Here is a 25,635-nt window from a genome sequence, read left to right as displayed (position 1 = left end):
GACTGGTAGGCTTGGTGTTTAACTATAATGCATCTACAGTGCTTTAGAGTATTAGCTAGCTAACATGACATTCCTCCAGAACCTTAGAGGTCAACCCTACTGTGCTCTGAAAACCAGTTCTAAAGGCATTAGGTACCCGAGTTGCTCGTGTTTTAAGCATCTCTCAATCATCATGGCTAATAAATGCCTTCTGATATTTGGCAACAGGAGAAACTTAAGTTCTGCTGTTGGAAATCCCAAACATTACTGACAGTGGTCACCTTACTAGACAGCTGACGTCACAAGATGGTCCCTTGCTGATCAATTCTAGTAACGCAAACCAAAGAACAAACTCTTGAAAACCAAAGAGTAATTGTGGTCACTTTCTAACTGTAGCCTAATTAAAGGTTCTAGTTTTTGGTAGGGGAGAGCTTCACACAGGGTGAATGTGCAGGAGAGCTTCACACAGGGTGAATGTGCAGGAGACGCGGAGGAAGAACAGGATGACGAAGAATTGGGGGCGGGGACAGTGTTAGGGGGGCGGGGACAGTTTTAGGGGCGGGGACAATGCTAGGGGGAGGGTACAGTGTTAGGGGGGCGGGGGCAATGTTAGGGGGCGGGGACAGTTTTAGGGGCGGGGGCAGTGTTAGGGGGCGGGGACAGTGTTAGGGGGCGGGACAGTGTTAGGGGGCGGTGACAGAGTTAGGGAGCGGGGATAATAGGGGAGTTCGACTTGCGGCAGATCTGTGCAGATCTGACTTGATGTGATGCATGCTGGGTTGAACACAATGCATACTGGGATGGACGCAATGCATACTGGTTAGAAATTCTGTCCGACTTCTGTCAGCCGGAGAGGGACTTACCACCGTGACACCATGTCACATGGCCTTAAAATATCGCGGGAGTCTTAGCCTGCAGACAGATCTTGCAGTGGCCTTCCACGAGCTGCACGAGCTGAAACACGCCCTCATGACGTCAGTTCAAAGACGTGATAGGGCCATTTGGGAGGAATGTCCTCATGACGATTATGACTAGAGGCTCATGCTGCTTCCTTATGTTGGAATATGCGAAAATAAACAGAAATCGAACGGATACCTTCTTATACGTGATTTCTACAACAATGGTAGGCTAGCCTACTGAAAACGTTTGGATATTCTGTTATTTTCTGCTGTTGGCTAAATAGATAGACACACATAGGGGAAACACTTGATATTGAATTTATGTGCTACAATGCAGGCCTGTTAACTGTATGACAACAGTGGTTTATTTAAACTACATCATAAGAATTTATTTCGTCAGTCATCATGCTCATTTTAATGAGTAAGAATGAAAGTTCTGCTGTGTTTATTGCAAACAACATTCCGCGATATCTCCCGCGATGTCTCCCGCGAGTCACGTCAGGCAGACTGTAGCCTTTCTGTCCGGGATGAGCTGCCCTCTGTTGTAGCTCCTCCCGGCTAGGCTCTGAAGATCACGTTTACGTAGTAAGCCAGACCAAGTCAGACTCAGCCGAAGTCAAACAAGCCTAATGTTAGGGGGCAGAGACAATGCTGGGGGGCGGGGACAATGTGCGGGGACAATGTTAGAGGAGCGGGGCAATGTTAGGGGCAGGGACAATGTTAGGGAGCGGGGACAGCATTAGGGGGCGGGGACAATGTTAGGGGGCGGGGATAGAGTTAGGGGGCGGGGGCATTGTTATGGGCGGGACAGTGTTAGGGGGGCGGGTACACGGTTGGGAGCGGGGCAGTGTTAGGGGGCGGGGACAGTGTTAAGGCCTCTTTCTGGACTCACCTCCTTCTCTGAGGTCTACCATAGAGAGGCCGCACAGAGACAAACATGATGATGGGGAGGAGATGAAACAAAGGGTTAAGTGTATGAGAGAGAGAGAGATAGAGAGAGAGAGAGAGAGAGAGAGAGAGAGAGAGAGAGAGAGAGAGAGAGAGAGAGAGAGAGAGAGAGAGAGAGAGAGAGAAAGGAAAGCCAGCCATGAGCCCACTGACATGGAGAGACAAACATTACCTTTCACCATAAGGACCCATTAAAGCTGCAGTTGGCAAGATTTTTTTGATCATATTCACTAAAACCGATACTATGTTCCGACAGAACAACATAAATCAGCCTACACTTCTATCTCTACCTAGAGCCTGTTATTTGTTTTGCAAAAATCCACAGCTCCTGGTTCTTCTGGTCCAATCAGAGCAGGGCTGTGTGAGATCTGACTGTCAATCACAGTCTGGTGCGCACTGATGCGTACAAACTCGATGAGAGGGTGCTCAGTGGTAGTGGGGGAGGGGCATGAGAGTTGTAAACATTCAAAATGTTGTCCCCTCAATCTGTCAGACTTGCCAACTGCAGCTTTAAGGACACAAGAAACATTCAGGACATTACACAGACAAACATGCATTACAGTCACAGACAGAAAAAAATATCAGATGAACAGACAAGTTCACAATGTACTGGAGGGTAAACACAACCCATGCATGCACCAACTAGGACCCCCACTCAGTCAAATAGAGCCAGGAACACAGACTGCAGCGGAGTAACAGCAGAGTAACAGCGGAGTAACAGCAGAGTAACAGCAGAGTAACAGCAGAGTAACAGCGGAGTAACAGCGGAGTAACAGCAGAGTAACAGCGGAGTAACAGCAGAGGAACAGCAGAGTAACAGCGGAGTAACAGTGGATCTGATTTATCCGATGGGAGCAACCCCAGGACAAGCTGGGGCGCTGGCTGGGAATACTGTGAACCCTGGTCCAGTCATCTTCATCACCATCTATTCAGCACCTCATGTTAGCAATTAAAGCGCCCACTAATTCTACAATTCATCCCAACTCTTTACCTCGGGGAAGGAAAAGGGTCAGGTTTCTTCGGAGCTCAGCTAAATAACAGTTGATGTTCCAGTTTTGGGGAAAACTAATGTTGTGCTTTGGGGGCTGTTTCTTTTGTTTAAATTTGACTCTTTTTTCAACTTTTCCACAAGGAAACAAAATGATGAGGTTTATTATAACAGGTTACTATGATTTGTCCTTTGCCTTAGGTCAAGTTTCCATTAATGTTGTCAGTTGACCTCTCATTTCTGTCTAGCTGACGAATGACGAGCACTAAGCGGTGAGACAAGGCCAAGGGCCTGGTGGCTAACTCCATACTAAGGCCAACAACAAAGTATTATTCATTTTGCAAAATTGCTTTTAACTCATTGAATGCCAAGCTGTTTTCGGAAGCTTTGTCCTAGAGTGCCAGCAATCTAAACCATTGTTGATGATTTTTGTACAGCCACAGCATATTCTGTGTTATAGCTATGAACACATACAATGGCTCGTTTAAAAAGTGAGACTTTAAGCTCTCAGTGGGTGCAAACCGTGTATTTCTACACGCCTCTGTTCCTGAGAAATCCCAAGCTAAACAGTGGATAGTTTTCATCAAAATCGCTGTTTTTTTCTAGAAATGGAGATAATAACGTCTTTCATGAAATATGAAGTGTTGCCTGTAAACTTTCCGGGAAGTGATCAGCGAGACCTGGCGAGACTGCCACCTAGTGATAGACCCACGAAAATGGCCTGGTTTTGAGATGACGTGCATGCGTCACTTATTCGACCCAAAGCGGCAACCGAGTTATGATAAAATGTCCAGATAAAATGTCCAGATTGTGCGTTTTCATGAGTTTTCGATCGTCATATATTTCATTTCCATTCATCACGGAGTTCCCAAAATCACATATAAGGTGTGTTAGAGTGTCTAGTTTCGTAATTCAAAGAAAAAGCTAGAAACGTAATATTACGTTTTTGGCACTCAATGAGTTAAACTGGCGCCAGTCTATGAATCCTGAAGGAGAGAAAGAGTCAAAAGTTGGTTCATAGCTCATTAGGATTTGATTAAGCCTTTGAACCGGCCAACTGCCGTGAGGGCTGGATTTGCCTTGCAAGGTCTTTATGTTTCCATCTCACATCCTCTCACTAGTTGGGTGGCTTTTCATTTTTACATCATATTTTAATATATGACTTTAGGGATTTGATGACTACAGGGCAATTCCACGCAAAACTGTCACGTCCATAGCGCCAACACAATGCCATGGTGTGGTATGATGTGAATGATGATTTGAGCATTCACTCTTCTTGGTTGTAGAACTCACATGAAAAACTTTTCACATAATCATTCGCATCATACAAATACCATGGCATTTCATTGGCGTTATGGACGTGACAGTTTGGCGTGGAATTGCCCTACAGCATCATTCGTGGAATTAGAAATACCAAACTTCATTTCCTGCAGCTGAGCCATTCCACCTGACATGTACTGCGTTACTGCACTTGTACAAAGCTTTGGATGGAATGCAAATGCATAAGAATGCCAAAGCCTGCGTCCTGGCCTGGTCCCAGAGCGTGCCCACGCGGCGTTACCTTGGCGAAGCGGCATAGGCGCAGGGCGTCCTCCCAGCGGGCCGTGCTGGCGTACTCGTGGAGGATGGCGGGGTACGGCGACACGCCGTTGTACACCAGAGAGCCGTCCACCCGCCGCACCGTCACCTGCGTGCCCACGTAGCTCAGGATGTGCGGCATGCTGCTCAGCTCGCTGCAAGGCATGATGGGATAGGGTCAGTCAGCCAGTGAAGGGAAATAGAGGCAGACACACACAACTCTAAAGACCTCACATTTTCCTCTAAGCTTTGAATGATAGATAGATGGATAGATAGATAGATAGATAGATAGATAGATAGATAGATAGATAGATACTTTATTGATCCCCAAGGGGAAATTTAAGAATAAAACAGCTGATGAACCCGTATGTTAATAGGGTGGCTTCCGAGGTGTGGTTGGTCAAAGGCCGTGCAAACGGCCGAGATCCTCAAACCAATATATATAACACTGAAATCAACACTACATCCAGAGCTTTTTTCAGACCCAGTCAAAGCACAGACACCTACACCACAAAGTATCGCTTTGCCAGTGCTGCCAGATTTATAGACCCTTTCAACAATAAAAACAAAATCAATGCTTGAACGTTCTATTTGGTTCCCAATCGACTTCCTCTGCATTAAGATAACATATGGAATGTTAAAACGGAAGCCTTGTGGGGCCAACTATGATGCTGATAATGGAACTCTCTTGAAAGGGTCCATGAGGATAGGATACCATGCAGTTCCCAGACGCAGGCACTGGCTTGTCTCTTCCACACACTGCATCTTATTTGCATACAGCACCCCCGCCGTGTGTAACCAAAAGCACCAGTACATCACAGACATGCACAGGCATGTGCACCTGAGCCGCGCTGAGCCATTACTGGTGCTGCCACTGAGCCAGAGATCACTCACCTGGCGTCCTTCAGAAGAAGCGTCTTTGGCAGCAGGTCTTTGTCCACAAACACAGCGCCGGGGTAGTACCATATGGTGAACTGGCTGTCCTGCACTCCGCTCAGGATGTTCACCGAGTCGTTCCACGCGATCGTCTTCACCATAGTACCTGTGAGGAGGAGGGACGCTCTTCTGAACGGGGTTCTTAATACTGAATGCCAAAGCTGTGCACAAATAAAATGTTTCAGTCCATTTCCAAACACACCCCAGACTGAACAGGTTGCTTACAACAAATAACAAAACAAAGAAACCAAATGAAACCCCTGAAGAAAACTAAACACACTTCAATGTTAAGTCATGACACTGAGTAGAGTCCTCTCCTCACAGCCTCCACTTAGCCTTCACATCAGGGCAGCCGTGGCCTACTGGTTAGCACTTCGGACCTGTAACCAGAGGGTTGCCGGTTCGAACCCCGACCAGTAGGCACGGCTAAAGTGCCCTTGAGCAAGGCACCTAACCCCTCACTGCGAGCTCCGCTGTTGATGCAGGCAGCTCATTGCGCCAGGATTAGTGTGCTTCACCTCACTGTGTGTACGCTGTGTGTGTTTCACTAATTCACGGATTGGGATAAATGCAGAGACCAAAATTTCCCTCACGGGATCAAAAGAGTATATATACATCTGCTTGATCAGCTAGCTCCTAGCTATCCTCACACTGTTAGCCTTCACATTTTCTTGATCAGCTGGCTACCTATCTTGCCACTGTTAGCCTTCACATCTGCATGATCCACTGTTAGCCTTCACATCTTCCTGATCAGCTGGCTACCTATCTTGCCACTGTTAGCCTTCACACCTGCCTGACGACCTACCTATCTTGACGATGGTGTGTTCGCGAGCGAGGCGACGGACAGAGCTCAGGTAAAGGTCGCGGTTCTTGTCGATCAGTGCGATCCTCCGATCGTTGGCTGGGCCACACTGGTCCAGGGCGATCTCCATCACCTCGATCTGTAAGCAAGAAGGGCGCACAATATACAATTCAGCACATCTCATACTGCGCACCATCTGCAGAAATACACTGGATAGTGAGATTCTCCTGCAATATCCTGAATGATAGCACAATGGCTTCTGGGGGCGCAGGCTACAGCTCCCGTACCATATACGGGTCCGAGTGCCCACAGGGACCCAGGTTCCAATCCGACCTGCGGTCATTTCCCGATCCCACCCCATCTCTCTCTCCTGCAGTCAATTCCCGATCTCACCCCATCTCTCTCTCCTGCGGTCATTTCCCGATCCCACCCCATCTCCCTCTCCCACTTGCTTCCTGTCTCACTCTCCACTGTCCTGTCCAAATAAAGGCAAAAAACCCCAAAAAATATACTTTAAAAAAAAAGAAGAAAGTAATTTAGGCTCCTTGTTGATATGAACAGGACGTGACATTATAATTAACCGATATAAGTGCACAAAAGGGGAAGGTCGGAAGGGTTCACGACACTGGCGTTCACACACATAATCCACTGTACAGTATCTGCACGGGCTAAAGAGCTTTTCTCCTGGCCGGGCAGAAAATCCTGCTGAGTGGGGGATATTAACGTACCAAAAACCTTTATCTGTGCAAAGAGCTGATGACTAATGGGTGTAGGAGGGCTGAGGAACGGACAGTCTGAAGATTTGGCGTACGCCGCAAACATCCTGTGATTTCTGCCCAAGGCCACGGAGCCATGATGCTGATTACACTCCGTGCAGCTGCACGAGGGGACGGGAGGTTGGAGCTCCTCTGGCAGCTCTGGTGAGTGGCACAGACAGATTTCTAGGGGGAGGACACGCAAGGCCAGCGTTGAGAAACACTCCATTGATAATCAAATAGAATAAGTCAGGCGGGGCAGGGACAGCTACTCCATAGAGCCTCATTTGATGAACGCAAGCTCCATTTTTCTTGTGTCATTTCCTGGGCAGAAGCGAGGCAGCTGTAATTTACACTGTGCAGAATGTGCTGTATGTGTGTGTGTGTGTGTGTGTGTGTGTGTGTGTGAGAGAGAGAGAGAGAGAACGGCACACACTGTCCTGACACACACTCGACGCTCACTCAGCACCACGCCCTCCGACCCCTTCTGTCCCGATTTCACACCTGTCAGGCCTGCGGAGAGGAGCCTAATGTGGGGATTTGTTCGGGGGCTCGGCTTCCATTAGTGCGCATCTAATGGGACATGCCTGCAGCAATGGGAACCAGAGGGGCTGGGCCAGGGACGCCTGCTTCGCATTAGGTGAGCTGATTAAAGCCGCGCCATCGCCCCTCACCCCTGTCCCAACGAGGACCACGGGGCCAGCTGGCCGACGACCACTCTGGAGCAGCCCTCGTCCCCCGCCCGATCTGGAGCCAATGGAACTCTGCACACCATCAGGCTTAGGCCTGTCTGCTCCACAAGGGCTGTGTTCATGCTGCAGAGATGAGTATGTGTACATTTGGCTTTCCAAAGTGTAGGAGTTTTGCTTTTCTGGATACGCTTCTCAGTGTACTGGTGCTTGAAATAATCTCACAAAAGACTATTGGGCAATTCCACGCAAAAACTGTCACATCCATAATGGCAAAACAATGCCATGGTATTTAGTTGGCGTTATGGACCTGACAGTTTTGGGTGGATTTGTATTTTTTCATGCCTATAGTATTCTCTGGCCTTTCAAAACAATCAACTCCTTTACGTTTATAGCAATCAGTATTAACCTGAAAATACCATTACTGGTGATATAATCAGGTATGATTCAGTCAATAAGCAAGAGACTCCGTTTGACTCTGAGGGAGCGCACACACACCCAGTAATGACAATGTGCATCGCAGCCTCAGATGAAAGCGTCTGCTGAATAAATAAATTAATAAAGTAAATGGATTTGGTGGCCTCTTAACCCTGAGCCAGTGCTTTTAAAGGCCTAACTTGTTAGATTTACTGTAAGAACTAGGTTCGCTAGCTCTGTATGTTATGAGTCCCATAGAACAACACTGCAATCTACTGGATTAGAAAGTCTGTCAGCAGGTGAATTAGAGGTAGGCTATTTGCGGATCTGTGGGTGGCTCCTCTGCCGCAAAGATTGTCTCAAAAACACGTGTACTGAATCCACAAATGCGAAAACGAAAACTGTGTGTGCTGGTGATTCACAAATGCAAAATTAGATTTCACAAAGGCAATTTTCAGTTTTACAAATGCCATTTCATTTACAAATACACATCTACATTGTGAAAACCAATTTACAAGTTACAAATATGTTTTTTTTACGTGTGGATTTGTGTGACTTTAATGCGAAGAACGTCTCAAAAACACGTAAATTTGGAAAGGGAAGAATGTGCTGGTGATCCACAAATGCAGAATCACATTTCACAAAGGAAATTTTTGGTTTTACAAATGGCATTTTGTTTACAAATGCACATCTATATTTGTAAAAATCAATATACGAGTTACAAATATGATTTTTTTGTTTGTAGATATCAAAACACACATGCAAATCAAGAAATATTTGTGGATCCCCCTCTGCGCATATACAAATATTATTGAGACAAATTTAGCTCTATACAATAACGTGAGAGAAGAAATCTTCACTTGAGCAAGTAACAGAGAACGCCAGCCATAGCAGACAGCATGCGAGTGGCCGTGTGTGTGTGTGTGTGTGTGTGTGTGTGTGTGTGTGTGTGTCACTGAGTCTACACATCCATGCGTAGAGGAAATATAAAGCGGTTTCTTTTGTCCTCACAGATATTCCTGTAAACAGGATATGATACAGCTTTGGGGAAGGAGCAGTCAGGGAGACTAATTGGTGCTTGCGGTAAAAGACGTGTAAGCAGAAAGCTAAAACTGCTCTACTGACTTGAGCGTATAGGCAGTGTCCAAAAACACACACATTTACATGAAAAGGCTGCAGAACACTGCTAATATAGTGGGAGCACGACAGCATTTACTGCATGACGCACCTGTGTACATTTTAGCATATGTAAACATGCATTTGTGTGAGTGTGTGTTTTTACTTGTGTATATGTATATTTATGTGTGTACATTTTCCATGTGTTACAGTGTGAGTGTGTGTGAGTGTGTGTGTGTGTGTGTGTGTGTGTGTGGGCATGCACAAAGCCAGCTGGCTGTCTCCGAGCCTCTCCCAGGTCTTAGCGCTGTACTTGCGGGACCGTATTCTGGCGACTGGTTTTAGCACTGCACTTGCGGGACCCTATCGAGGCGACTGGTCTTAGCGATGTACTTGCGGGACCCTATCGAGGCGACTGGTCTTAGCGCTGTACTTGCGGGACCCTATCGAGGCGACTGGTCTTAGCGCTGTACTTGCGGGACCCTATCGAGGCGGCTGGTCTTAGCGCTGTACTTGCGGGACCCTATCGAGGCGACTGGTCTTAGCGCTGTACTTGCGGGACCCTATCGAGGCGGCTGGTCTTAGCGCTGCACTTGCGGGACCGTATTGAGGCGACTGGTCTTAGCGCTGTACTTGCGGGACCCTATCGAGGTGGCTGGTCTTAGCGCTGTACTTGCGGGACCATATCGAGGCGACTGGTCTTAGCGCTGTACTTGCGGGACCATATCGAGGCGACTGGTCTTAGCGCTGTACTTGCGGGACCCTATCGAGGCGGCTGGTCTTAGCGCTGTACTTGCGGGACCGTATCGAGGCGACTGGTCTTAGCGCTTTACTTGCGGGACCGTATCGAGGCGACTGGTCTTAGCGCTGTATTTGCGGGGCCCTATCCAGGCGAGAGTTGCTGCTGATCCCTCCTCTCTCTCCCTCACACTGCTCTCCTTCACTCACTCTCCTATCCTCCGGAGGGCGCTGTTACATTTTCTGCCCAAAAGGCCTTCTCTGTACTAGATACTGTATATTAGGCAGCACAAAAGGACCCAGCCAGTACAAGGAGATGACTAAGGGACTTGTGTCTGAAAACATGACTGGGTTGTTTAGTACAGTAGTTCAGGTTTTCATGCAGACAGTATTGTACAAGTCACATGACACTTACAAGAAGAAAAAAAAAAAAGAAGGAAAGTCGATAGAACTGGAAGAGTAAACATGTGAGCAAACGGTTGCTAAGCATTTTGAGAAAAAGGGCTTCTTGGCCATCAGAATGGACGGAATGCGTCAGCGACAGCTTTGAATAATGAGCTGCTCCTCTGGGCAGCGAGGCGTACACAGCTGAAATTAGCAACCGAGGAGCACGCCAACACAACATCTGCAGGCCCGCCATCACATCTGCACAACCAGCCCGCCCAGAAACGTCAAGCTCAGCTTACCTTGGGGGTTAAAAGCTTGCCATCTGATAAACATGAAGCTCAGCTTACCTTGTGGGTTAAACCACAGCTGACTTAAGCCCAGTTTACCTTGTGGGTTAAAGCACAGCTTACCTAAACCCAATTTACCTTGTGAGTTAAAGCCCAGCTTACCTAAACCCATCTTACCTTGTGGGTTAAAGCCCAGCTTACCTAAAACCAGCTTACCTTGTGGGTTAAAGCACAGCTTACCTAAGCCCAGTTTACCTTGTGGGTTAAACCACAGCTTACCTAAACCCAGCTTACCTTGTGGGTTAAAGCACAGTTTACCTAAACCCAGCTTACTTTGTGGGTTAAAGCCCAGCTTACCTAAACCCAGCTTACCTTGTGGGTTAAACCACATCTTACCTAAGCCCAGCTTACCTTGTGGGTTAAAGCCCATCTTACCTAAGCCCATCTTACCTTGTGAGTTAAAGGCTTGCCATCTCCCAGGGGTTTCCCCGTCTGAGCATCAAACAAGTAGATCACTGAGGAGAGATACAGTTGCACAAGAAAATTCATTCATTTGATTTGTTGACTGAACTGATTCATTTAAAAAGTGATTATTTAAAAAGAAAACAATGTTATGTTACTGTCCTGTTATTCAGAATTAATAGCCACCCCACCAGCCAATCAGAAAAGAGTATTTCTTCTCTTCGGGTGATAATACACATTAAAGGACACTACACATTAAAGGACACTACAGAAGAACACTACAAATTAAAGGACACTACACATTAAAGGACACTACAGAAGAACACTACACATTAAAGGACACTACAGAAGAACTCTACAGATTAAAGGACACTACAGAAGAACACTACACATTAAAGGACACTACAGAAGAACACTACACATTAAAGGACACTACAGAAGAACATTACACATTAAAGGACAATACAGAAGAACACTACACATTAAATGACACTACAGAAGAACTCTACACATTAAAGGACACTACACATTAAAGGACACTACAGAAGAACACTACACATTAAAGGACACTACAGAAGAACACTACACATTAAAGGACACTACACAAGAACTCTACACATTAAAGGACACTACACATTAAAGGACACTACAGAAGAACTCTACAGATTAAAGGACACTACAGAAGAACACTACACAGTAAAGGACACTACACATTAAAGGACACTACAGAAGAACACTACGCCACTGAACCACCGGACTCTTACACTTCTCGTCTGCTTTGTCTCGGATGGCGATCGTGTCGTTGCTGATGGAGACAGACTGGGCGTTCAGAATGTCCGTTCGCATTCCTGGGAACTTGGGAGAGGAGACCAGACGACCCTCATACGAGTATACGTACACCCCTCCTCCATCCACCAGCAAGAAATGTCTGGAAAACAGGAGAGAAAAAAAACAATCATTTGGATCAACAAACCCAGACATCTATCTGAATATGGATGCTTGAGCAATTTTCATACAGGCTACAGGGTACAAGATTGCTTTACTGGCAAAATGTACAGAGTACACAGAAATGTGATTTGGTGATGCAAAAAAGACTTTAGAAGGAAGATAAGAGACAGAGTTAAGGAAGATAAAAGACTTTAGAAGGAAGATAAGAGACAGAGTTAAGGAAGATAAGAGACAGAGTTAAGGAAGATAAAAGACTTTAGAAGGAAGATAAGAGACAGAGTTAAGGAAGATAAGAGACAGAGTTAAGGAAGATAAGAGACAGAGTTAAGGAAGATAAAAGACTTTAGAAGGAAGATAAGAGACAGAGTTAAGGAAGATAAGAGACAGAGTTAAGGAAGATAAGAGACAGAGTTAAGGAAGATAAGAGACAGAGTTAAGGAAGTTAAAAGACAGAGTTAAGGAAGATAAGAGACAGAGTTAAGGAAGATAAGAGACAGAGTTAAGGAAGATAAGAGACAGAGTTAAGGAAGATAAGAGACAGAGTTAAGGAAGATAAGAGACAGAGTTAAGGAAGATAAGAGACAGAGTTAAGGAAGATAAGAGACAGAGTTAAGGAAGTTAAAAAAGGAAACATTTAAGACAGGGTTAAAAGGATGCCACACACAATACATAAGACAATAAATAATAATAACACAATAAATGAGATACACATATGTCCGCAGCAACACTAGTATATAATAATGAGATACACATATGTCCGCAGCAACACTAGTATATAATAATGAGATACACATATGTCCGCAGCAACACTAGTATATAATAATGAGATACACATATGTCCGCAGCAACACTAGTATATAATAATGAGATACACATATGTCCGCAGCAACACTAGTATATAATAATGAGATACACATATGTCCGCAGCAACACTAGTATATAATAATGAGATACACATATGTCCGCAGCAACACTAGTATATAATAATGAGATACACATATGTCCGCAGCAACACTAGTATATAATAATGAGATACACATATGTCCGCAGCAACACTAGTATATAATAATGAGATACACATATGTCCGCAGCAACACTAGTATATAATAATGGTATGCTGGGGGGTCGGTACTATTGTAATATGTGTGAAAAACTGAAGTTTTTTCTAGTAACTAGTTGACGATAATAACCTTATAACCACAAAATTTTAGGTGAAAACAGAACTATTGTTCACCCTCACTAAAAGACACATCTGCATGTTACACTATTGTTTACTGAAATGGACTTCACCTAGAGTGGAGCAAATACATGGAGATTAATAAGCACCATGGATTTGCTTTCTTAATTGTTCAAGTACTTCATGTTTGTTTTCTGTCCTTTCGGTGAAGTGACTAACCATTAAACTGAGACATAACTGCACAGCTACATTTCCATGAATACCCTCTTGAAACTCGAGTTGAGGTTTTAGTAAAAGTGGTGACACTTTGCGACGAAAAACAGAGAACCTTGAATTATACCCTGACCTGTTGCCTCATGGGTGAAAAAAAATAAAAGACTTAAAAAAAATGACACAATGATCATTTCTCTCCACGCAGGAAAAGAACCAGGCGGCAACAGTCGCAGCAGGCCAGCAATTCTTCTGGATTTATGGACAAAAATCCTCCCAAACAGAAAACCATTAGGGCCCGTGTGACAAACGACCGTCCCTTTTCCATACACTAATTAGGCTCCTGCTCAGAGTTCTGTTGGGAGCTGGCCTGGAGACAGGGCTCAGTTGGGTGAATGAGCAGTGGGTAGGCCTGCATATGGGCAGAAAGAAAGGGGCCAACAGACACAACAGCGGAGTGGAGAGGAGAACAGACACGAGGGCATACTCAGTGAGAAGATGGAACGACGCAAGCATCAGCTAAACGTCCTATTTAAACGACTCAGTGAGAAGATGGAACAACGCAAGCATCAGCTAAACGTCCTATTTAAACGACTCAGTGAGAAGATGGAACAACGCAAGCATCAGCTAAACGTCCTATTTAAACGACTCACTGAGAAGATGGAACGACGCAAGCATCAGCTAAACGTCCTATTTAAACGACTCAGTGAGAAGATGGAACGACGCAAGCATCAGCTAAACGTCCTATTTAAACGACTCAGTGAGAAGATGGAACGACGCAAGCATCAGCTAAACGTCCTATTTAAACGACTCAGTGAGAAGATGGAACAACGCAAGCATCAGCTAAACGTCCTATTTAAACGACTCAGTGAGAAGATGGAACAACGCAAGCATCAGCTAAACGTCCTATTTAAACGACTCACTGAGAAGATGGAACGACGCAAGCATCAGCTAAACGTCCTATTTAAACGACTCAGTGAGAAGATGGAACGGCGCAAGCATCAGCTAAACGTCCTATTTAAAGCAACACCAAAGAACTTTACAGTATTTGTTTATACAGCACCGGCTTTGCAAATAACAATGTCCACAGACAAGGTAGAATATGTTGCATGATTTATGAAAGTACAATGTATTGCGACATCAAACGCAAGTCAAATTTGTAGTTTCTTTTGCCTCATTCCATCAAACTACAGATCCGCTACCCGATCTGGCAAACTTACATAGTGCGGTTATAGCCGATAGAGGGCTGCGAAGCGAATGCAGAAGTGCCGTTCACCCTGTTACAAGTTGATGAACTACTGAAACGATTTTGGAAACATTATTTTAAGGTACAAAAAACTCTTTGGTGTTGCTTTAAACGACTCAGTGAGAAGATGGAACGACGCAAGCATCAGCTAAACGTCCTATTTAAATGACTCAGCGAGAAGATGGAACAACGCAAGCATCAGCTTAGTGACACAACACAATCATCAGCTCTCCCTGTACAAAACATCCTATTTAAACGACTCAGTGAGAAGATGGAACGACACAAGCATCAGCTAAACGTCCTATTTAAACGACTCAGTGAGAAGATGGAACGACACAAGCATCAGCTAAACGTCCAATTTAAACGACTCAGTGAGAAGATGGAACGACGCATGCATCAGCTTAGTGACACAACGCAAGTATCAGCTCTCCCTGTACAAAACATCCTATTTAAACTACTCAGTGAGAAGATGGAACAAAACAAGCATCAGCTAAACGTCCTATTTTGCTGGAGGTTTGGAAATGTTCATGGCTGTGAATACTTGTCACTGCATGAATGCATTGTTTGTCTGTAATTTATGAAGGCCATTAAAAAAGTGAAAATGGAAAGTGTCCATTTTATTGTGTCTAATGTCCATTCTATTGTGTCTAATCTCCATTATATTATGTGTAATTCTACACGTACACCAGTAAAAAGTGCTGGTCTAGTTTCAGAGAGTAACAAGAGAGAGAGAGAGAGGGGTGAGAGCAAAGAACAAGAGCAGAAATAACCAAAAGAAAAAGTCATGGTGATGGTCAGGGGTGATGGACAGGTATGGTGTGTGGACATGTGCTCACCTCTCTGTCTGTACGATTAGACTTACAGTTCCCTCTTTCAGGTCGAAGATCAGCGGCGTGTTCCAGTTTTTAGTGCTGAAGACAAACGAAACGAAACGAAACTTAGTTCATGATCCAATGTAAGTGCATACAAAGACTGCACACAAGACTGGAGAGTAATACCAGGTGAGCCACGCAGGTCTACCTTGACGACTCATGACTTAGCTTATCTGAATTAAGACATGGAGACATCACCGAGCTCTGCCTATGTATAACTACAAACCAATCATGGCCTCAGGAGATGAACAACATTACAGTGTCTAACTTGAGTCAGGATTATCAGGATATCTGACCAAATATCTAGCCTGGAAAATCCAGACCCTGGTAATCTAGAAAGATTAAGGGTCTGGCCACGAATAATGTAATGGCCCAACTCGAGGGGCGGCATCAAACATGCGCTCTTCCTCCAAGAAGAAGCGACTCGGAGCTTAAACACGCGCGACAGCACTTTACCTCAGGAAAGCCACCTTGCCTCGATGTGAAACAGTACAGCCTTTTGGTCAGCTACCATCTCTTCGCAAAGTGCGGAGAATAGACGCGATTTTAAGGGCCGGGTTTGATGAAATTCACCACTCTCACAACAACGTTCAAAATCTCATGTAGGTCGGGACTAACTAAGCTACCTTGACACGAGCGCTTCCCTATGAATAACACAGTGCGTCCATTGCGCATCGGGTGCTACCTGGGCCCAGGCTACAGATTAAAAAAAAAATAAAAAAACTCCTGTTTTTCACATCAGTTCGCGCCCCACCTGGCATGTCTCCGCGACCCAGTAGTGGGTCGCGACCCACAGTTTGAGAAACGCTGCACTAGACCAATGTTTAATCTGAATGATTCCCGACTTTGACGCAATTTGTTTACCGGACTTCCAACGTTGCAGCACTGTCCTCATCTGTTTAGCTCGCCTCTGGCCCGTCTATATCAGATACACCGATGTGATTGGTTCCCCGCGATGCAAGGGGCAAAAGTAACGTGCATCATTACTCATCGCCAGAGTCTCTTGCAGACACAATTCAAATTGTGCTCTCGCGTGAACTCCGGATTTCCAGGCCACTGAATATCCTGCCAGGATTACCAAAACCATTTCAAACGTCTCTCTCCGTGACGCTTAGGACAGCTGTATCTTTAGTGGCGTGGTGTGACTTGTGAGAGAGCCCTGTGACGCCTAGGACAGCTGTATCTTTAGTGGCGTGGTGTGACTTGTGAGAGAGCCCTGTGAAAAGCCCTCAGTGTAGCTGCTCTTGCCACAGGGCAGCAGAGGAGAGGCAAGCCTGGACCTGTTGTAGTGAAAGCCAATCCAGCCTGCACTGCCTGCACTTTGAATTATTCACCAGTGCTTGACTGGCAGATTTCAGACTCACTAGAGATGATTGATGAAGAGGCGCGAGGCTGTGATGCCCACTACTGACCAATAGTGTGACAGGGGGCAGGGTATTGTGATTACAGCAATCAGGAATCACCCTGTCCGCCCACTAGATCACCAGCACATCTGGAGATGGTGCATCTTTTACAATTAGGAGTGCTGGCTGAAGCGTTTGCTTCACGGTCCCATTACCAGTGCAGGCCATGTGTACAGTATAAACCTGTCTGGGAGTCAGTGGGAAGAGACATCAAAGGGGAGCGGACAAGAGAGAGAGACAAGAGAGGGATGGTGTGTATAAGTGAGAGGATGTGTGTGTGTGTGTGTGTGTGTGTGTGTCAGTGAGAGAGAAAGGAGGACTGGGTCTGTGTGTGTGTCAGTGAGAGAGAAAGGAGGACTGGGTGTGTGTGTGTGTGTGTGTGTTAGTGAGAGAGAAAGGAGGACTGCAGTGAGGTTGTGATTTAATATTGTGTGTGTGTGTGTGTGTGTGTGTGTGTGTGTGTGTGTGTGTGTGTATGTGTGTGTGTGTGTGTGTGTGTGTGTGTGTGTGTGTGTGTGTGTGTGTGTGTGTGTGTGTATGTGTGTGTGTGTATGTGGATGATGTGAGTGGCGCAGCACCTGTAGACATAGCACTGCAGCGAGGTGGTGACCACCAGGTGGCCATGACCCAGAGACGCCTTCACCACACGGTCTCTGAACTCCAGCACATCAACCGCATCATTCAGGACGTTCCTCACCTGACACACACACACAAACACACACACACAAAGAACAGTAGCAAGACATTACATAACCACAATGGTCATCTATAGTACTTTGCTCTTCTTAATTTCTTATCCAACTCAAACAACAGTGAGCTGAAGTGGTGTTCTCGGGAATACAGTGTTCCAGAAAACAGTGTTCTCAGGAATACAGTGTTCCAGAATGCGGTGTTCTCAGGAATACAGTGTTCCAGAATACAGTGTTAAAGAATACAGTGTTCTCAGGAATACAGTGTTCCAGAATACAGTGTTCCAGAATACAGTGTTCTCAGAAATACAGTGTTCCAGAATACAGTGTTCTCAGGAATGCAGTGTTCCAGAATACAGTGTTCTCAGGAATACAGTGTTCCAGAATACAGTGTTCTTAGGAATGCAGTGTTCCAGAATACAGTGTTCTCAGGAATACAGTGTTCCAGAATACAGTGTTCCAGAATACAGTGTTCTCAGGAATACAGTGTTCCAGAATACAGTGTTCTCAGGAATGCAGTGTTCCAGAATACAGTGTTCTCAGGAATACAGTGTTCCAGAATACAGTGTTCTCAGGAATACAGTGTTCCAGAAATACAGTGTTCTTAGCAGAGCTTTATAGATAGGGCTCTAGGGCTCTGTTGGTGTGCCTCTGAGTGTCTCTCTCCAGGGCTCGGGGGCCTCATTACAGAAAAATATCCTAACTGCTTGTCCTATCTTAACTTAAGTTTCAAAGATAGGAAAAATCCTATCTTCCTATTACAGAAGCAGGGGGCGTATTACAGAAACTTCCTAACTCGAAAATCCTATCTTATCTGTTTGGTAACTACGGTAACAAGGGTTAGGATCGGATTTAGGAAAAAAGTCATTACAGAACGGCCGATCCTAAAGTCAGTTTCTTATCTTAACTCCAGATAGGAAATGTGTATTACAGAAATATCCTAAGTTACCAAAATCCTAAATAAACTGTCCTAACTTTAGGATGACCCATCAGCTCTCCTAACTGACAAATTACTGTTACAAATAAGCGAGATGGCAGCTCTTTTGTTACATGTAGCGCAGGTACTGTCTGTATAAATCGTCTTGTAAATAAACTACCAGTGCTTTTTCAAAGTTCACAATGTCTCGTTTTAAATGTCAAGGCCCTCGGAAGTCTAACAATGAAGAATGGAGCTACTTTGAGACTCGTAAATGGTGTAAAACAGTGATTTATTTGCATGGCTATTTGCATTTATATACAAAGGCTAACTAGCGCCTGATTTCTGAGTGCAGGGGACAAGCCGAGATGAGCTAGACATACGTTCACACTCGGTATCATGTTTCAACACACTTTAGGTCAATATCACACCGGAATTCTCCTTTAACAGAGGTGGCAAAAGCCATTGGTGGATTAGCGCGAAGTTACATCAAGTTCCCAACGGGTAATGAACTCCACATTGAATTATTATTATGATAGCTGCTAGTTGTGAAGTGAGGTGATCCAACAACAAGTTTCATCTGTTGCTAAGTAACAGACATAAAAGCTGAACGTCGATGCTAGATCGCCTACTTAGGATATCTTAACTTCAAATCAACCGTTTTTTTATTCAGGGAGAAATTGACTGAGCATCAAGCTCTTTTCCAGCAATGCCCTGAGTTACAAAACAACAACAATAATCAAAACAACAAAACAAGAACAATAAAAGATACAAAAGGCAAATAATAATAATAATAATAATAATAATAAATCAAATAAAAATAATAATAATAAATAGAAAGAAAAGAAGGGGAATGTATAAAATAATAATAATGATATAAAATGTTTAAAATATCAGTCAAAGCAAGAACATCGTGCAACAGCCATATCATCAATCATACCCTTGAATTGGTCAAGTGACACAAACCTATCTAATTTCAATAACTGTTGCAATTTGTTCCATTTATTTGATGCAAAAAATGTAAAAGCTAATTTACCAAATTCAGATTTAATTTGAGGAGTTTGAAGAGATATAAAACCCTGTGAGCGTGTATTGTGGCAGATTGATTTTATGTTCAGAAGAGAAGTTAGGTATAAAGGTAACTTTCCCAGTAATGCCTTATAAACAAAAAGGAGGCAGTGCCTTTCTCTCCTATCATAGAGGGAAGACCATCCTACATTTTGGTATAATTTACAGTGATGAGTTTTAAACCCATCTCAAGTTATAAAACGTAGTGAACTGTGATAAACTGCATCAAGTGATTTCAGAGTGGAAGGGGCTGCATGCATATACACAATGTCACCATAGTCTAGGACTGACATTATAGTTGCTTGAATAATGGTCATTCTGCTTTCTAAAGAGAAACAAGACCTAATCCTGTAAAGTGCACCTAATTTAATTTTTACCTTTTTTGTGAGATCAAGCACATGTGTTCTAAATGTTAGTTTGTTATCTAGCCAAATGCCCAGATATTTGTATTGAGAAACTTGCTCAATTTGTGCCCCATTTAGGGAACAAATGTTATAGGCATCAAGGTCACACTTTCTCTGTCTAGTAAAGATCATAAATTTTGTTTTTGCTTCATTTAGAACCAGTTTAAGATCTTTCAAGGATTTCTGCAGACAATCAAATGCACATTGAAGATATGACACGACTTGCTCTACAGATGGTGCATAGGCATAAAGGATTGTGTCATCTGCATAGAAATGCACTTTACAATTTTCTATTGAAGCACAGATGTCATTGATATACAATGTAAACAACAGTGGTCCCAAAATTGAGCCCTGTGGAACACCATTATTTAGTCTCAATGGCTCTGAGGTTGATCCTGTCACATCTACCCACTGTGTTCTATTAGAGAGGTAGTTTTTAAACCATTTAAAGGAAACTTCATCTAGACCAAAAGAGGTTAGTTTTTCAAGAAGTAACCTGTGATTTACAGTGTCAAAAGCCTTTGACAAGTCAATAAACAAAGCTGCACACTGTTTCTTACTGTCAACAACAGTAGCTATATCATTTACTACAGCAGTTGCTGCTGTAATTGTGCTGTGGCCAGCTCTGAACCCAGATTGATAAGGACTTAACTGAGAATATGATGACAAAAAGGAACGAAACTGTTCATTTACAAAGGATTCTAACATCTTAGCTAAACATGGAAGCTTGGAGATTGGCCTATAGTTATTCAAATCACTTGGGTCTCCTCCTTTATGTAGAGGGGTCACTAGGGCTGATTTCCAGACTTCTGGAATAGAACCAGAGCAGAATGTTAAATTAAAAATGTGAGTTAAAGGTTCAGCAATGACAGGGGCTGCAATCTTTAAGAGATGTGGGTCTAACTGATCTGCACCCAGAGAGCTTTTTATACACTTGGAATTACACAGTCCATAGAGAACCTCAGATTGGTTTACTGGTCTAAATGAGAAGGAAGGGTCATTAGGCCTATTTGAAAATAAAAACCTCTCTTCTTCAGGACTAGTGACACTGAAATAGACTTGTGTCTCTGGTGCCATATCCACATTATTCAATTGATCAAATAGAGTACCACATTTGATAAAGTGATCATTAAAAGCATTACAAATCATAACATAATTTGTTGAGGAAGAGTGGTAGAAGAAACACCTTTAAGTGACTTAATCACTTTCCAGAATTTCGCTGGATTGCTACCACAGTCAGACAGATTGTTCAAATAATAGGTAGATTTAGCCCTTTTCACAAGGTAAGTACATGTATTTCTAAGATGTCTGAATGTTTGCCAATCTCCATCACTACCAGTGGATCTTGCCAATGCCCAAGCTTTGTTTCTTTGGGAAATAATCTCACCTAGATCATGACTAAACCAAGGGTTAGATCTATTTTTTATCCTAAATCTCTTAAAAGGGGCATGTTTATCTGCTAAGGTGTTAAAAATAGTTTGGAAGTATTCCAATGCAAGTTCAGCATCTGGAATAAGATTTAAAGAAGGTCACTGGCATGTAGATCTTGTAAAAAATGCCTGCTCATCAAATCTTTTAAAAGATCTCTTATTTATATACAAAGGCCCTGATCTTTGTCTTCTGCCATCTCTAATGCAGCCCACGGGAGAATGATCACTGAAATCCATTGGGAATACACAGCTATGCATATAATTATGAGGCTTATTTGTAAGAATGAGATCTAACAGGGATGAACGACTGGGAATTTTCATATTAGGTCGTGTGGGTTCTGTGACTATTTGGGTAAGATTTAACTCATTACACACATGTTTTAAGTCATCAGCTGCTGGAGACATCCAATCTAGGTTAAGGTCCCCTAAAATGACAGCTTCAGCATTAACTAGAGAAGTAAATTGCTCTGAGAGATTATGTAGAGCATCAGGATTGGCAGATGGTGGACGGTAAACGCCCACAATAACCAGAGAACAGCCACCGAGTTTTACGTTAATGGCTAATAAATCAAACTGACCCGGGACAGAGGTGGATACACGTATAGAGAAGCTTAAACTGTTTTTAACATAAATAGCTACGCCACCACCCCGTTTAACTCTATCAGCTCTGCAAATATTGTAACCAAAAAGGGAAATATCTGAGTCATTAACATTGGTATTCAACCAAGTTTCTGAAATGACAATGACGTCAAGGTGTGAGTCATTAACCCACAACTTTAAAATGTCCATCTTTGGCAAAAGGCTCCTAGCATTTATGTGAAAAAAACCAAGGCCTTTACGTGGCCTTTACTATGTCGTGACAAGTCCGATATAGACATACCCAAAAGACGATCTCCAATATCAGATGAGCGCTCACCAGCAAGAGTTTGTGCGCTGTTAGTTGGCATGTTTAAAAGTGCCTTTTTGTTGTTTATGTCCATTTTCGCAGATGATTCCTTGAGATAAGATAGGATTCCTAAATTAAGATAAGATATGTTTCTGTAATACCAAATTGAGAAAAATCCTATCTTACACTTCTCCTATCTTAACTTAGGACTTAAGATAGGAAGTTTCTGTAATACGGCCCCAGTTCCTAAACTCATGGCTGTGTCCTATCTTATCTTAACTTAAGAAATCCTAACTGTAACGGTTAGTTAGATTTTTAAATCGGCAATCGTCCTGTCATGCCTGTTTCTATGATTAGAATGTATACAAGACTGCCTGTATCTATGATTAGAATATCAGGTTGCAAAGATGGTGTTCTAAAGACAGTTGTTTGCTCAAGATGGACAAACCATAATATCAGAGAGAAATAGGCCTAGTTTAGGCCTATGAGATTGTGCCAATATTGATTCATTGGATGAACAGGATAAAAAGATGAAAAACAAAAAACATATTTATAATAATAAATACCGATAATAGTCTAATATTCTGTTATAATTATTAATATTTATTTGCTATAAATGTTGTAAATGTTTTAAAACACATAGCTTATAGGCTACATTTTTAAGTTTTCACTTAATTAACTTATTTAGTGAAATATGCTATATTGGCAGTAGCTATTAGGCCATCACTATATTGGCAGTAGCTATTGGGCTATCACTATATTGCAGTAGCTATTAGGCTATCACTATATTGGCAGTAGCTATTAGGCCATCACTATATTGGCAGTAGCTATTAGGCTATCACTATATTGCAGTAGCTATTGGGTTATCACTATATTGGCATGTAGCTATTAGGCTATCACTATATTGGGCTATCACTATTTTGGTAGTAGCTATTGGGCTATCACTATATTAGCAGTAGCTATTAGGCTATTACTGTATTGTCAGGAACTATTAGGCTATCACTACGTATATTAGCAGTTGGTGATTAGGTTGGATGTTATAGACTCATCTTGGGATTATTTGTATGAATCACCTTGTTTTTGAGGTGGAGATGGAGAATCTTACACACTACAGAAAAGTTTGTGCACCAACCTCTTGAAATACGAGAAGGTAATTAGTACAGTATTTCTAACCATATCCATTAGAAACATTCTACATGATTAATTATTCAACTACACTATACATTAAAAAAACATGAGATTTGATCAAAGCATGTTGTAAGGGGTGAGTGGGTATTGGGGTGACATAAGTTCACATGCTAGATTTGAATAAGTCCTCACTAGTTGTGGTTTAATGTTACTTCTGATACAGTAGTTAGCTGATACAGTAGCTTGTTAGTTATTTTAGATAAACTACATGTATGAGTTCATTTGGAATGAATACACCATGCTCATTAAGTAAATTATACAGTTATTATTATAACAGTTTTTACTGCAATATCTACCCACTTACCTTTCATTCAATGCTGGTCAGACAGTAAGGGTTACTTTGTTAAACAGTAAAGAATTTAACATTATTTACACAAAGCCCTATTCTGACTTTCTTGCATACGTATCCTGTCCAATCAACCTGATGTTGAGGTAAAACACTGATGTTGATGTGTGCAGTATGTATTGTCCATGGAAAGTGTGTTTTTGAGAGTGTGAAAAGGAGAGCGAGTGTCTAGGAGTGTGTGTGTGTGTGTGTGTGTGAGTGTGTGTGTGTGTGTGTGTGTGTGTGTGAGTGAGAGAGAGAGAAAGAATGAGACAAAGAAAGAGAATGAGACAGAGCGAGTGTGAGTTAGCATGTGTTTGTGTGTATATTTCAAGCCTTTAAATGATTTTTTTTAACCTCTCTGTAAACCAAATTAGTCCGTGCAACAACCAGGAATAAAAACACTTGACCACAGGCTGGTAAATTTAGATGCCTGATTCACAAACCATTGGCAGATGTGCCCTGCTGAAAAAAAGATGGGGAGAAGAGTGAAGAGAGGAGGAGAGGAGAGAAGAGAGGAGGAGAGGAGAGAAGAGAAGTGGAGAGTGAAAAAAGGCACAAGAGGGGGAGAGGGGGAAAAAGAGAATTCACAGCTCAGCTGAAAAGAAATGGCTGAAGACAGTGGTTCGCTTGGCTTGCTCAAACAGAACTCTGCTCTGCTGTGGCTGTCCACGGCAAGTGTGTTTGTGCATGTGTTTATGTGTATATGTTCGTCTATGTGTGTGTGTGTGTGTGTGTGTGTGTGTGTGTGTTGGCAGCATGTAAACTCTACCTTGTGGTTTTCGTGAGCTTAAACACACTCTGTGGCAGAGAGGCCCCAGACAAGCTGGCCATTGTCACTAGCGTACAGAGGGAGCCTCATGGCATAATGTATGGGCTCAAGTGCTGACGCCCTGGGAATTCACTCTGGCACACTCTCTCTCTTCTTCCTCCTCCTCTCTTTACTTCACTCCTTTGCCCCTTTTCTCTCGCTCCCTTATTCTTTCCCTCTTTCCTTCATTTTCTCTTTCTTTCTTTGTCCCCCTCTTTCCTCTTCTCTCCTTCTTTCTCTCCTCTAACTTTTTCTCCCCCCTCTCCATACCCCCACATTCACTCTCTTTTTAAATAGAGCATTACTTCACACAAAAAAAAACTCACAAAAGCCAATTCACTCAGCCAGTCAAACAGCTACTGTGCTAAATCATTTATTTGAAAGGAAAATGTGCGACAATTTGGATGAGGAAATAAAGAAATGGATGAATTTAATCAATGAATATATAAAAAAAAGTTTAAAGAAAAAACATGAGTTTTAACCTCTAAACAGTTAGAAGCCAGAGTTCTACCAATTGAGTACCACTGCTAGAGGGCTACACCAATCTGGCCTTGTTATCACCAATCTGGCCTTGTACATCATAGTGTTAAGCAACATATTAGCAACAAGATCCAGGGAATGTAGTATGTACAGTATGTATGTATGTATGTATGTATGTACATTATGTATGTATGTATGTATGTATGTACATTATGTATGTATGTATGTATGTATGTATGTTTGTACAGTATGTATGTATGTACAGTATGTATGTATGTATGTATGTACAGTATGTATGTATGTATGTATGTACAGTATGTATGTATGTACAGTATGTATGTATGTATGTATGTATGTACAGTATGTATGTATGTATGTATGTATGTATGTATGTATGTATGTATGGGTGCCGTCCACTCCTTTGTGTGTTCCTCCAGCAACTTCGTTTACTTAGGCAGAGACAGCAACAATGTTTCATCCTAAGGGTAATCACTGCTCCATGCAATCCTCCATACCAGCAGTCTTTGCCGGGGACATATCTCTATAATAGAGATATCTGTGTGAGCCTCTCAAACATATTTCCCAAGTCCTGACCTTCAGA

At 43.0% G+C, this 25,635-nt stretch overlaps 1 protein-coding gene across 1 annotated transcript in view; it reads right to left on the bottom strand.

Annotated features, from left to right (window-relative positions):
* The window catches only part of ift80 (intraflagellar transport 80 homolog (Chlamydomonas)), an 82,806-nt gene that overhangs the window by 7,861 nt on the left and 49,310 nt on the right, over positions 1-25,635 (bottom strand). The window contains exons 8-14 of the mRNA XM_076282940.1: positions 17,416-17,534; positions 15,399-15,473; positions 11,746-11,909; positions 10,970-11,034; positions 6,134-6,269; positions 5,287-5,434; positions 4,376-4,547 (exon numbers count right to left, since the gene is read on the bottom strand). Coding sequence (XP_076139055.1) covers positions 4,376-4,547; positions 5,287-5,434; positions 6,134-6,269; positions 10,970-11,034; positions 11,746-11,909; positions 15,399-15,473; positions 17,416-17,534 — 879 coding nt within the window. The remainder of the gene's footprint in view (positions 1-4,375; positions 4,548-5,286; positions 5,435-6,133; positions 6,270-10,969; positions 11,035-11,745; positions 11,910-15,398; positions 15,474-17,415; positions 17,535-25,635) is intronic.

The sequence above is a fragment of the Alosa pseudoharengus genome, unplaced genomic scaffold (assembly GCF_046254945.1).
Source record: "Alosa pseudoharengus isolate Yale_2024_CS ecotype anadromous, Long Island Sound unplaced genomic scaffold, YU_APseudo_1.1 YU_APseudo_1.1_scf_13, whole genome shotgun sequence".
Taxonomy (NCBI): Eukaryota; Metazoa; Chordata; class Actinopteri; order Clupeiformes; family Clupeidae; genus Alosa; species Alosa pseudoharengus.
The sequence above is the reverse complement of the archived record's forward strand: the minus strand, read 5'-3'. Positions and strand labels throughout refer to the sequence as shown.